Source organism: Watersipora subatra, chromosome 1 (assembly GCF_963576615.1).
Source record: "Watersipora subatra chromosome 1, tzWatSuba1.1, whole genome shotgun sequence".
Lineage (NCBI taxonomy): Eukaryota > Metazoa > Bryozoa > Gymnolaemata > Cheilostomatida > Watersiporidae > Watersipora > Watersipora subatra.
In genome coordinates, this window is record NC_088708.1 from 66193573 (window position 1) to 66209012 (window position 15440).

Sequence of the window (15440 nt, forward strand, 5' to 3'; positions counted from 1 at the left end):
CAACATTAACAATATGATTAAGTTATAGACGAAGTCTTTCATCATGTAGATTATATTGGAGAATGAGACTAGAATATGTAAGATATTTGGTAAAGTCTTACAGTCAGAAGTACACTGCTGTTTGACTAAAAATTTGGACTAACTAAACTAAAGAACAAGTATGGCCTGTAGAATAAGCAAATTATAAAACAATGAAATACACAGAAAAAATAATATGAAAAACTGCGCAACTAAAATTCCATATTTAGAGCATAAACATTTTAAGTAATTCACAAGATGAGCATTACTTCACTGTATTCTTGATGACTGAACAAGTGAAAAACCTGAGAAATGAATCAAGAGTGTCAACAGTGCTTCCGAAGCACCTGTTTTAGCTCTGGTTTGAAACATGTATATACGTGACAGCGTAGCAGAAATGAACTTGACACAAACACGAGACGGGGACTCATTCATCTGATACAATATAACAAAAGTCACAGTTATGTGTAATGGAGTTATTGTACCACTTGTCTAGCACCAATATAATGCACGATATCTTGCCTTTCGCATCATGCTTAAATCAACAAGCGGGGAACCACTAAAAATTCAATATTTCACTCTCGAGTGATTTGGCACTACCTAGCTAGCGACAAGATCGCTAAAAGTTCGTACCTATCCACATAATTCTCTCTGTCAGTGTAATAGCTAAAGGGTCTTTCCTCTGAGAAGTTCTTCACGAATTTCTTGAACATCGACATGACATCCATCTTGTTGGCATCAGGTGTGGATGCTTGCGCTTTTACGGCAGCAACAGGAGTGGCTGCTTCAGCAGCAGGAAGCGATGGCACAGAATCAGATGGAATGTTATAATCAGTAATATAGAGCACTGCTGCACGGTATGTGGCAAAGGTGAACCTAGAACAGCAGCATTATGCATGCATCATTATATGTAGGCTATATGCAGTTCATGCAGACATAGCAAATGCTAGACTATAGAAGCACCCACTCAAAAGCTTCATGGACGTGAAGGAGAGGCTCCCCAAAGATCTCTATGTATAACAGAATGGACGGAAAGTTGATGTCAGTTTCGGCTAGCAAATTGTCAATCTGCAACAGAGAATATGACAGCAGCAGTCTACCAAAAGAGAACTGTGCCAACCAATAACAGATAGACCAGCAGCAGTCAACAGTAGAGAACAAAACTGCATAAATCTCTAAAACAAAGATGGTCGAAGTCTACAGCAGGCAAGATAACCTCAACAGTAATAGGAATATACAAATTCAAACCAAATCAAACGGTTTTGTCCAAATATACACGCAGTGGTTTTTAACCCTCCACCATATACTCATCTAATACATGCTTCATTTCATGATTGACAGAAAAACTGGTAGGATAACTCCAAATTTAATAAATTTGATGGTATCCATCACCAGTATTGCACTAGTCTTGAGGAATTGAGCTTACACGTTTTTCATACTCATGTAGACTGTTTGTACCATGTACTATCATTTATAGACTGTTTGTATCATGTACTATCATGTAGACTGTTTGTATCATGTACTATCATGTATAGACTGTTTGTATCATGTACTATCATGTATAGACGGTTTGTACCGTGTACTATCATTTATAGACTGTTTGTATCATGTACTATCATGTAGACTGTTTGTATCATGTACTATCATGTATAGACTGTTTGTATCATGTACTATCATGTATAGACGGTTTGTATCATGTACTATCATGTAGACTGTTTGTATCATGTACTATCATGTATAGACTGTTTGTATCATGTACTATCATGTATAGACGGTTTGTATCATGTACTATCATGCATGCCAGTGAATAACATTCATAACTGTACATTATTGATATGAAAACACAAGAATAAAGAGTTATCACTACCTACCACAAGAGGTATCAGATCATCACTGGAGAGGGGTTCTGCAAACATAAAAAGATCGTAAACTTTTTTGCTCATGATGAAACCACAAATAGCTTGGACTTGGCGATCGCAGTGTAGGCCCATTCTCAAGAGAGCGGCATCTGGACAACAAACTAAGGGGTGGGTAGGAACTCACCTTGTTGGCTGGCGAGTCTGGAGGCCCAGCTACACATCTCATCCTACAGTAGGATAATAATTCTCTACAATACTTATCTAATATATGATATCTCATATGCAATACCTTATTTGTGATATTCAACGTGTTGTACGCAAGGGGTATTTCTTGTTCTGGGATACTCGATTGATCATACCCGATAACCTTGGTGAATTATTGAATAGATATTGTAGACTACTGCATGTTACATGAGTATTCAAGTACAAGCAACCTTAGCTTCAAAACAAACCAATCAGCTTAAGTGCAGCTGAGGACACTCGGACACATAAAAAAATTGTACTCCTTCACATGAAAAAGAAACTGCATATAATCCTTTGAAACAAAACTGCGGATACTTTTTTACAATGAAACTGGACTCATGGTCATTTAAAATGTAATTGGACACAATCATTTAAAGAAAAACTGTACATACAATACAAAAAGGAGAAACTATCCTCATAATTATTTGAAATTTAAACTGTTAGCTTTGATAAAAACAAGTTATTTAGCAACTTTCTGTCACGATTAGGAGATTTATTGCAGGTGTTTAGAAATATTACGCCCTGCAAAGGTATGTCAAATATAGAACAAGTTCCTACCAGTAGCACAAGACACAGAACCAAGCAGACACAGAAATTACTCAGTCTGATCATTTCAGCAACATGCCAGTTCGTAACAAGACAACTCCAAATTAGTTGTTTGGACTAAAGACAGGTATGGCAAAGTGTAATACCAATGCACTGCTAACCAATCCTACATACAATGTGTTAGCTCTAAGAAAGAACTTTTCAAGTACAGCTAAGATAGGTTGAACAAGGACCAATCAAATCACTCTCACACTCAAGTTGCTGCCAATGAGGAGCTGTTGAGATGAGAGTAATAAAAAGAATAATAAACTAAAAGATAAACACTCACCAAACTAAGTTTAAGCATGGATATGAATTGGAGTGGGCAAGTCGCCAGTTTTATTTCACCGAGCCAGCCATTTTTTCTTTGTACCGTGTCAGTCCCTCTAGATTTCTATGTACATATGAATAGTGAATTCAGGTAACAACAACAAGGATTTATAACTCGGAAATTAGTGTAGAGCAGAAAACTCAGCACCAAGTGAAGATAAGTCCCACCTGCATTGCTGCACGCTGCTTATTATATCTGTCATCTTTATCTTTGCAGCATTCTCTCACATGAGGATATATGTAAGTGTGTGTTCTATGGTGAATGTAACTAAAAGACCATATAGATTGACTTTGATGGATAACTCTATGGATATAAACGGTGTGTCACAACTTTACCTTTGCTGAAAGGTGACTGTCAACTAAACTTAAACCTTCAGTTATGACACCAGTCTAGCTATTGAGCTAACACAAAGTGTCAAATCATAACCCGTTTTCAGACTACATGTGACGAGCTATATGTTGATATATATTGCCTCGTCACACCATACCGACAGCAGAAAGAAAAGGATATTCCCCTAACGGAAAACTAAACTAAGACTTGTGTACTACTGATCACATATTCCAGCTCACCACACTTCCACCCAAGGTTAGAAAAAACCATGATTTTTATGAAAAAACCAGGTTTTTTTGGTTTAAACTGGTTTTTATGGTTTAAACCGGTTTTTATAATTTCACCAAGGTTTTTGCAATTTTATGTCTAATTAACATCACTTACTATAGCTGCATGATTGAGTATTGAACATACATATATGAAATCATTTGTTAAAGATGGTACTGTGGCAGTTGTCATGGGAAAAAGAGAGAAAACATGAAAATTTCGCAATGAGTCTTTAATCAAACATGATTGATGAAATACAGAGCAAAAATCTTATGCCATAAAGTGAATATTTTACATACAGCTCTATGTACATGTATAAGCAGGAATTTTAATCCAAGTGATTAGTCGTGTGATAGTGTAGAGCAGAGCATAATGCAGATGCATTGCTAGTGTTTGGAGCAGTAGCAGATGACTCAACTTCTATCACCTGAATACTAACAACACTGTCTAAGTTGGTGTTTTCATCTTGACATTTTGCTACGAGGGCTTTAAGCCTATCTGCGTGATCTCACGTTACGACAGCACACATATTGCATTTTGCCTCAAAACGTTTGCCTTTTGTAGTTCGAGTGAAAAACTGCCAAACGGGATCCTGTTTGCGAGTCGTGTTGGAAATTTGAGACACAACTTTAACTTTCAGAACACGAAAAACTTGATAAACTGAATTCTAACAATCCAACTACTTTGCCTTGTGCCCAATAAATGAAATATTAGTTTGCAAACTTAAAGCTTTTGCCCAAATGGATTTTATTGTTTTAATTTCTAATTATAAGTAATCCTTTCTCACTGGCCAGACTTGAGAAAGTATTCATCTATTATTAGAGACGATGATTGGATTAGTATATTTCGCATGGTTTTTATATTTCATCATTAAAGAGATCATCATATCACTTGATAAAACCAATTGAAAATGAAATTCACTTATTCATTGTTGTGCTAGGATTTCATGTAGTTTCAACTTGAGCTTTGCCATCAATTTACTAATATGTCCTAAATAAACTTCAACAGCTGATAATTACATATAATTGGATTTCTACCGCACATGAAATACTAGGAGCTTAAAATATTATGTTTTTCACAAAAAATCATGAAAAAAAATCGAAAAAACTGGTTTTTTCGGCTGGTTTAAACCAGATTTAAACTGCTCGGTTTAAACCATTGATTTAAACCGAGCCAACCCTGCTTCCACCGATCACATCACAAAACCTTTAAACATATTACCTTATCCCAAACTTGCTCGTTTCTGGATTTGTGTTACAGGTTTTAAATCCTGCGTAAACTGTACCCAGAATATTTGTATTTATTCTTACCCACATATGACAAACATCATTGTCTATTTCGTGTCACCAACTTACTACATCCACCATCATATGTTTCAGTTTATGAACTTTCTGTTACTACAACCTACAATTCACTATCCCGACTCCTGCACAATACTATTAGATTTTAAAACAATCTGTTCAACTCACTCAATAATTACTGATTATTGCCATTCATATTGATTTTGGCGTGTAATGACACCATCGTGTTGATGACTACCAATGTCAATAGAAAAGTTATAATTACATACAACTATCGATCGTTTTTATTTTACGTCATCAAGTCGTTTGCACATTCGCTCGTTCACGAAAAAACCGCCATATTTGTAGAAAACGATCATTTTTCTTTTATTTATTAGTACTTTCAGGTGTTGTTTTGATACTATAATCAACAAATTGCAAACAAAAACATCGTTTTCAAAATATCATTGCAAAAGCTTCGTGTTTTTAACGATAAAATTGTTTATAAAGATGGCTGACAACGATAAAATGACGTCACGAAAAAATGAAGGATAGGACAGTGTGTTGTATATACAACTATAGGACAGTGTGTTGTATTAAACTAGAACTTCACAAGTCCTCACATAGACACAAATTATTTCATTCTGTTCAAATTTCATTGCTAGCCAGTCTACCCACTAAATTGCACATGTACGATACTCTTTATAACACGACTAACACACAATTTCCAACTCTGAAAGTACAAAACTTTTTTAGGCTCTCGTATTTATTCCTTTTTAAATACACAAAAGATTCCTATAAAATATTAGTGGTTTCTATTATATGAAATATTTTTGTATGGAAAGCAACTAAAAACCAGATGTAGGTTTTGAGACCAACTAGTTCTCATCACAATTAGCCTGCTCTAAATGCAGGGTAGTAATCTACTAAAATACTACATGTGTATTATCCCCTGAATATCCATGACTGCAATTGCTATGATCAGACAAACAATATTAATGATTTCCACCAGTGAGTACAAGCTATCAAGTTTTGATAAAGTCTATGAGAATAAAAAACCTGGGGGTAAGTAATACCAACATTTCCCACAGCACAAGAAAAAGTTGGCCTAGCATTCCGTGACAAACCGTCAGCTAATCTCTATTCATTGAACATGACTTCTCCATATTGGATCCAATGCAAATATTAGCTTTTTGTGCTAAAGTAGTATACCCTCGTGTAGCATCAAACACCAACCTTATAAAATGATGCCAAATACTAGTCGACAGCACAGATAACATTGACAATAGTCTTATTATTTTCCTATGCAAAGGTATTTTGTGTGAGTGGTAATTGTTGAACCTAGACTAGCTACCTCTACTCCAACAATATATAGTTGAACTCCTATACAAAGTTTATGTAAGTTGTCAATGCAAAGGTAGATCTACTTCACATACAAGCAATGCTTGGACATATGCCAATATTTGTATCTCGCCTTTCCAATTCTATGTAATAAAGGCTCTGTGAATGGTTTCCTGTTAGATAATGTAGATTGGATCACTATTGGGTCCTTATATTGCAAGTGTAATGCATATTCACTATAAAGAAATGTAACCTCATGCTTTGCATTAACTCTGCCATTAACCCTTTGAACCCTATGGGGCCAGTTTTTCGGCATTGCGTAGGGTGTGTCAGAATCCCTAATGGCTGGATTCCGGCATTCACATGGCTTTGTTTACAAAAGCTGTTTCTACGTAACAGCAAAAACCAATCAAACTAATTCTTGCACAGGATGTTAGAACAGAAATTTCACTTCCATCTGTAACAGTTTTAAAATATCTTTACCTACTTCCTTCAAGGGTTCAAAGGGTTAATGCTCCGAATATTCTGTGAATGCTAAAGCTTGATGCTAGGTCTTCCCACTAAAGTGTTAACATTTATCATCTATATCGGACAGAACTGCAAATATCCAGACAAAACTTAGTTTTTGTTCGGATAAAACTATATCCGAAGAGACAAGAAACTTACCTAAGCAAAGCGGCATGTGTGTACTTATTAAACCCAACCGGCAGCATTCCATCATGGGAGCACTTGTTAGCTATTGCCTCCAACTTGAGGGCAGCGTCATGAAGAAATGTGTGGAGGACTATGTATTTGGACTTGAAATGTTTCACTTCCCTCTCTACATTTTCTAAGTACTAAAATAGAGTGAGAGGATTTCATCTCCAACATGTCATACCATAAACCAGTGACTAAATAAAATATTCTAAATAACAACCTACCAGCAGGCTTTCTCGTATTTCTACCTACTCAAAAAAATAGACAGAGAAACTCACCTGTACACCGGAGAGTTCAAGGAATCTCTTGAGATCAGGTAGAGTTGCATGCTCTATGTCAAGTTTTCCTACAGCTGTCAAGCGCTTCGGCATCTCAACAACACCATTCTATAAAACAACATTGCGCAGGTACATCACTAAAGTAATAAAACTATACACTTAAAGTGTGCAGGGGCAAAGGTCACAAACAAAACCAACTAGGTATGAGTAGTGCAAATTATTCTCATAGTTGCCTTTGATCTCCATCATTCTTACCGGCGAGCCATGCTTGTCCAGAGGTCTTTGAATGAGCCAAACAGAGTACTTGGCGCCCTGAAACATGGAATAAACTTTCATTAGGCATAAGTATTCTAGTGACATTTTATCATGTTATAAGGACTTAAAGATCAACCTACACAAATTTTTTGTGAATTTTATCGGAAAGTATCGATCTTTTTTTGTAGGAGGTGATCTGATTGCCAGGACGTTTCTAGATTAAAATTGATAAAATTTGATCCCGATTACAACACTTAGAAAAAGAATACGTGTAAAATGACTTCATCAGTTGTTATTGTTGATATATTGCCTATCGCGTTCAAGTTAGAGGATTATGCATCCCTATTCTGTTAGTATCTTAGCAATCATAGATATCCTGATCATAGATATCCTGATCATAGATATCCTGATCATAGATATTCTGATCATAGATATCCTGATCATAGATATCCTGATCATAGATATCCTGATCATAGATATCCTGATCATAGATATCCTGATCATAGATATCCTGATCATAGATATCCTGATCATAGATATCCTGATCATAGATATCCTGATCATAGATATCCTGATCAAAGATATCCTGATCATAGATATCCTGATCATAGATATCCTGATCGCACTTTCGAGTGATCTCAGCGTTTTAATCGCGATCAAGTTTTATTGGTTTTAACCTTGACACAACCTGGCAGTCAGATCACCTCAAACATCAAAAACAATCGCAAATGATACAAAAAATTCAGCTATTTTCTGATGAAATCTACGAAAATTTTGTGCAAGTTTATCTTTAATTCACCATGCATATCATGCATATCACGCATATCATGCATATCATGCATATCATGCATACCACGCATATCATGCATATCACGCATATCATGCATATCACGATTTCTATTCTTAAAACATCCATCCAGAGAAGTGATACTTGAAAGTCAGCAAAATCGATATGTAGTAGCTTTGCTTATGTCTTAGACTGTAATATTTTTCTCGCATATCTATCCAAACATTCAAACAAAACATGAGCTTTCAAATGAGGTCAACTTTTGATAAAGATATCTGACATCTTTGACCAAATGAAGATCCACTAAGAATAGGCTTTCCACATGTAGTTGTATATGAACTTACATTAATAGTTCAACAAGGAAGTAAACTAATTGAATCATTGCATTATTAGGGTGAGACCTTCTTCCCTGTTCTCTCTGTATGCAAGACACAAAGTCAAATCGTACAATCATCATCTGATCGAGTAAAACTAATCCTCTAATCTTATTGGTTGGAATGCTATAGTCAGATATGAGGAACTTGCACTCTCACACGCATACTCCCCCCCTATGAGTCACCAATTCCATAGCTATTATAGTATTTCTGATTATCACTCTTATCTGTCAAGTCGATAGCCATAAGTCTGGTGTCTATGAGGTCCATGATACAGACTATAAAGGTGAAGATCAGTTTTTCTAGTGTAAAAGTTAGTTCATGCTTTTCACACTTGATTGAAAACTTTTCCCAAGTGTTTGGAACATGAAAAAATCAAACACAGAAAGGATAACAAGTGTAATGCCAAAATTTCCCATTTACGCTATAGAATATATCTATATATGTACAAGCATATTTACGCTATAGAATATATCTATATACGTACAAGCATATTTACGTTATAGAATATATCTATATACGTACAAGCATATGTACGTTATAGAATATATCTATATACGTACAAGCATATTTACGCTATAGAATATATCTATATATGTACAAGCATATTTACGTTATAGAATATATTTATATACGTACAAGCATATTTACGCTATAGAATATATCTATATACGTACAAGCATATATACGCTATAGAATATATTTATATACGTACAAGCATATTTACGCTATAGAATATATCTATATATGTACAAGCATATTTACGCTATAGAATATATCTATATATGTACAAGCATATTTACGCTATAAAATATATCTATATATGTACAAGCATATTTACGCTATAGAATATATCTATATATGTACAAGCATATTTACGCTATAAAATATATCTATATACGTACAAGCATATTTACGCTATAGAATATATTTATATATGTACAAGCATATTTACGCTATAAAATATATCTATATACGTACAAGCATATTTACGCTATAGAATATATTTATATACGTACAAGCATATTTATGCTATAAAATATATCTATATACGTACAAGCATATTTACGCTATAGAACATATCTACATTGTATATATGTACAAGCACATTTACGCTATAGAATATATCTATATATGTACAAGCGTATTTACGCTATAGAATATATCTATATATGTACAAGCACATTTACGCTATAGAATATATCTATATACATACAAGCATATTTACGCTATAGAATATATTTATATATGTACAAGCATATTTACGCTATAAAATATATCTATATACGTACAAGCATATTTACGCTATAGAATATATTTATATACGTACAAGCATATTTATGCTATAAAATATATCTATATACGTACAAGCATATTTACGCTATAGAACATATCTACATTGTATATATGTACAAGCACATTTACGCTATAGAATATATCTATATATGTACAAGCATATTTACGCTATAGAATATATCTATATATGTACAAGCACATTTACGCTATAGAATATATCTATATACATACAAGCATATTTACGCTATAGAATATATCTATATATGTACAAGCATATTTACGCTATAGAATATATCTATATACGTACAAGCATATTTACGCTATAGAATATATCTATATATGTACAAGCATATTTACGCTATAGAATATATCTATATACGTACAAGCATATATACGCTATAGAATATATTTATATACGTACAAGCATATTTACGCTATAGAATATATCTATATACGTACAAGCACATATACGCTATAGAATATATTTATATACGTACAAGCATATTTACGCTATAGAATATATCTATATATGTACAAGCATATTTACGCTATAAAATATATCTATATACGTACAAGCATATATACGCTATAGAATATATTTATATACGTACAAGCATATTTACGCTATAGAATATATCTATATACGTACAAGCACATATACGCTATAGAATATATTTATATACGTACAAGCATATTTACGCTATAGAATATATCTATATATGTACAAGCATATTTACGCTATAAAATATATCTATATACGTACAAGCATATTTACGCTATAGAATATATCTATATACATACAAGCATATATACGCTATAGAATATATTTATATACGTACAAGCATATTTACGCTATAGAATATATCTATATACGTACAAGCATATATACGCTATAGAATATATTTATATACGTACAAGCATATTTACGCTATAGAATATATCTATATATGTACAAGCATATTTACGCTATAGAATATATCTATATATGTACAAGCATATTTACGCTATAAAATATATCTATATACGTACAAGCATATTTACGCTATAGAATATATTTATATATGTACAAGCATATTTACGCTATAAAATATATCTATATACGTACAAGCATATTTACGCTATAGAATATATTTATATACGTACAAGCATATTTACGCTATAAAATATATCTATATACGTACAAGCATATTTACGCTATAGAACATATCTACATTGTATATATGTACAAGCACATTTACGCTATAGAATATATCTATATATGTACAAGCGTATTTACGCTATAGAATATATCTATATATGTACAAGCACATTTACGCTATAGAATATATCTATATACATACAAGCATATTTACGCTATAGAATATATCTATATATGTACAAGCATATTTACGCTATAGAATATATCTATATACGTACAAGCATATTTACGCTATAGAATATATTTATATACGTACAAGCATATCGTTACCTTGATATAAGCAGACTCAGTGTAGAGCAACTCGATAGTATAAGAGCGTTCTACAAACATACATTACATACAACAGACCGTATCTACATCAGAGGCTTACAACTAATTGCCATGATTTCACTAGATAAATATTAATAACGCAACGAAGCTTTTAAATGACGATGATCCATAAAAACTATTGAGAGGAAACTGATAAAACAGCGTTAAAACCTTTTTTCCCTACTTGAAACTCTACATGATTATTCGCTAGATTTTCAGGATACACAAAACTAGAAAAGCGATGTACTGAGTAGAGCCTAAGCTTCGGTGCATTGATATTTCATGAGCTACCAATCTTCAGAGCTAACTTATTTTAATTGAGATTCGGTAAACACACAAAAGTGCATCATCAGTGCTCATTGCATATCAATGCCCTCACAAGCTTCTCCTGTAGTACAAAGTAATGACAAACTTGCCGCCTGACACTGTTCAAGTGTATGAAAATTTATTCAAACTCTGTGTTTAACCTCCTTGTCATGAGCAAGCTAGGTGGAAAAAGGGTTGTATGAAGTATGAAGAGTAGAAACTAGGCTTATGTTTGTGAGTTGTGTCCTATATAAACAGCTCTATTTAATAAAGGCTCTGTATATGGTTTAGTTTTATGTTTGGTAATGTAAATTTGATTACTTTTGTGTCATTATATTGTCATTTGTGTTATTATATTTGTCGTTATTCACGACAAAAAATACAGCCTCAGACTTTAAATCAGTCTTGCTAATAATACTCTAGCATATTTCATATTCACAGCTTTCGACTTTTAGCAAATTTCTAGCTCCTCAAACATACAATATATAGAATGTCACAGAGTCAATAATTCGTAGAAAATATTTTAGATGATTTATTTGTTTTCGGAATTTATTCATAGTTATTGATGAAAATATCAAACTATTGATCTTTAAATGCACTTTAGTCTGATAAACTTCCTTGACTACCTTGCATGAGTATGGAATGTACAGCAGAGTTCACTTGAATTTGGTTAAAGAGTTACAGCTTAAGAAGTCTTGATATGCCTGAATTCAGTAACTGCCTGAGTAGCACTACTTTTTGAGGGTTTAAATTAGTTTTGACAGTTTAACATAATCGCAGTTAGCATTTGCTGGCCTGCCTGTATGTACTTTCAGGAAATGAGCTTCAGCAGTCTCAACTAATATGTAAAAATACTGCTCATAGCCAAAGACAAAATTAATCATTTGTTTGAAATTATGATAAGAAAGAGTTGAGTGGTGGACACATACCAGCATAACTGACGAGGAGGAATTGTCCTTGGTCATCCATCTTCACCACCTTATGTTCCCCATTTGAGTTGGTCCAAATGCTCATATACTCTCTAAAAGGTCAATGAATAAAGTGAAGATCACTCAATAATTTAGATAACATCTCACAGATGTTCTAAATAAATAAATTGCTTGAGACAAAATAAATGACAGATTTTCTAAAAAATAAATTAGGAGTTGTCTTCTCCATTAATGAAATAGACTATTAGTTACAGTACTAGTGAGCTTTCTTTGTTCATCTATAAAACGGTATGAGCTACTGATGATCTTTACATATTCTTCAGTTTCCTATTAGTGCGAGACACTGTAACAATCACAACAAAATGCAAACACATGCTAAGAAACAAGGAAAAACAACTTACCCTTTATATAACGGAGAAGGTTTCAATATATGCAAATCTACAATATATAACAATCATAGCATAGTTGTTTACATCCTACAAAAAAGGCTATTGGTCTTGTTTATGGTGACACCCACCCGCTAAAATGTTTCATTTACCCTAAACAACGCTGTTTATGTTGCCAACAAGGTGAGTCATGCACTTTTTCACTGAAAATGAAAAGACAATATGTTTCCTTGGCTAGAAGCAACTATACTCGCTGCCTTAAAGAGCTTGAGCTCTGCTGCCACCTGTATCCAAAAACACAGATTCCTAGATAGCTATGGATCAAATTGATGTTAAAAAGACAGACTCATGGATAGCTATAGATCAAATTGATGTTAAAAACACAGACTCCTAAATAGCTATGGATCAAATTGATGTTAAAAACACAGACTCCTGGATAACTATAGATCAAATTGATGTTAAAAACACAGACTCATGGATAGCTATGGACCAAATTGATGTTAAACACACAGACTCCTGGATAACTATAGATCAAATTGATGTTAAACACACAGACTCCTAGATAGCTATGGATCAAATTGATGTCAAACACACAGACTATTAGATAGCTATGGATCGAACTGATGTTAAAATTACTCATGAAGACTCAAGCTAGGGACGTATATGCTGTGAAGGAGTAATTATATTAATTCTATCTGAATGTTAGCACAAATACATCAAAAGCAATAGCTGTAATCAAACCAGCCAAGCGCAACTAACAAAATTCTATGCAAATAGAAATAATCACCTAAGAATCTGTCGGTATTCGAAACCTGTGGAAGAGAGTCAGCCGCTGGAATGCACAAAACACTTCCATTCGTGAGAACTTGCTGCAGGTAAGATTGCTTGCTCTGCAACACGCATGTAATATACCCACATGTATCATAGAGCTTACAATCAATATTGTACTAGCAGTGCTTTCATTGATTTTAATGCTATAGCGGAGATATTTACGAACGACTCGAAAGATTACAACATTTAAACATTCATTCTACTACACAGGTAGTAGGATGGAACAAAATAATTAAATCTTCAATCGATAAAATTAATTCGCTGGCTGGTACAGCGGTGTCTTACGAAACAAAGGGAGTGTATTGGGAGGCACCACATAGAATGACACAATTGTTTACAAATTCATGAGAAGACTGATTAAAGATCATTTTAGCAAGAACGGATTATAAGAAAATAGATACATTACAGCCAGTTTAACAATATTTTCCTTTGAGCATATCATATAGGCCTACATAGTATATTATGAATTTATGATATAAAATCATTGAGGTTTGACAAATGGCTTCGACTCTGGCTACTTAGTAGCTAAAAGCTCCTGGATCAGCGAAAACAAAACTTATTTAATATTAATAAGAGAACAAAGGTTCACAGACTACACGATGTGTAACAAGCTTAGACTTATCACAGAGTTAGACGAATATGTGCTAGCTCAATATGTTAGCATAACCACTAAAATGCAACCAGGCGCAGAAGGGCAGTTATAGCTTATACCTTTGAAAGAGTGTCATAAGTTGAACTGCCTCAATCTCCTAGATAATAAAGACCAGCTATGCACCTTTTAGCCCATCTTATAAATTTAATAGTTTTAATAGTTAATTTAAAATTTAAAATTAATTAATTTAATAGCTTTTTTAATAGTTTAGTACATTTACAGCTGTGATGATATATTATGCAAATCAAGGTACGTCACAATGCTTAAGAAAGACCTACGAAGTCCAGAGAGAAATACAACAACTTGTTGTAATTAGTCACTACCAGCTCACATAATACGTTAGCAAAACAGATACAATTTTAATAACAACGATTTGAATACACATAAAATGGAAACTCAGCTGAAATCCATTGACCATATCCTAACACAGAAAACTATAAGGAGAATATATAGTTCAGATTTAGATTTACGGAAGCAATTTAATCAAAAATAATGTTGCTCACCAATGCATCGTTGTAAAACGGATTGACTTCTAAGTCGTCAGCATACGACATTCCAGCTTGAACGTTAAGCACTCCTTGGCTTCTCCGATGAAAGCTGTCTGTGCAGTGCGATGAACTCAAATCATGGGACCGGATACGCACTTTGTAATCCTCACGTCAAATAAACAAAGGATCGGTTGCTACACGCTCCTTGCGCAAGAGAAACTAAGGTTAGGTTAAGAAACGAAGGTTATTAATTGTAAAATGTTACGACTCGATTCGTATGTTACGTTTAATTAGCGAAGAAGATAACTCTCAAATCAAAGGTTAACCCATTTAGAAATCGGGCGTTAAAAGAACCAAGAAGATACAACTCCATATCGATTAAAGGCATCGGGGTTTAATTA

General features: G+C 33.7%; 1 protein-coding gene across 1 annotated transcript; it reads right to left on the reverse strand.

Moving 5' to 3' along the window:
• Nucleotides 1-90: 90 nt before the first annotated feature.
• Nucleotides 91-15159, reverse strand: LOC137403834 (uncharacterized). Its single transcript, XM_068089903.1, has 14 exons — nucleotides 15055-15159; nucleotides 13856-13958; nucleotides 13084-13120; nucleotides 12683-12774; nucleotides 11409-11458; nucleotides 7484-7540; nucleotides 7229-7336; nucleotides 6921-7090; nucleotides 3204-3303; nucleotides 2995-3099; nucleotides 2062-2104; nucleotides 1890-1924; nucleotides 986-1086; nucleotides 91-894 (listed from the first exon to the last, which is right to left on the reverse strand). The coding sequence occupies exons 1-14, from the start codon at nucleotides 15103-15105 to the stop codon at nucleotides 615-617; spliced, it is 1332 nt and encodes a 443-aa protein (XP_067946004.1). The 5' UTR covers nucleotides 15106-15159; the 3' UTR covers nucleotides 91-614.
• Nucleotides 15160-15440: the final 281 nt, after the last annotated feature.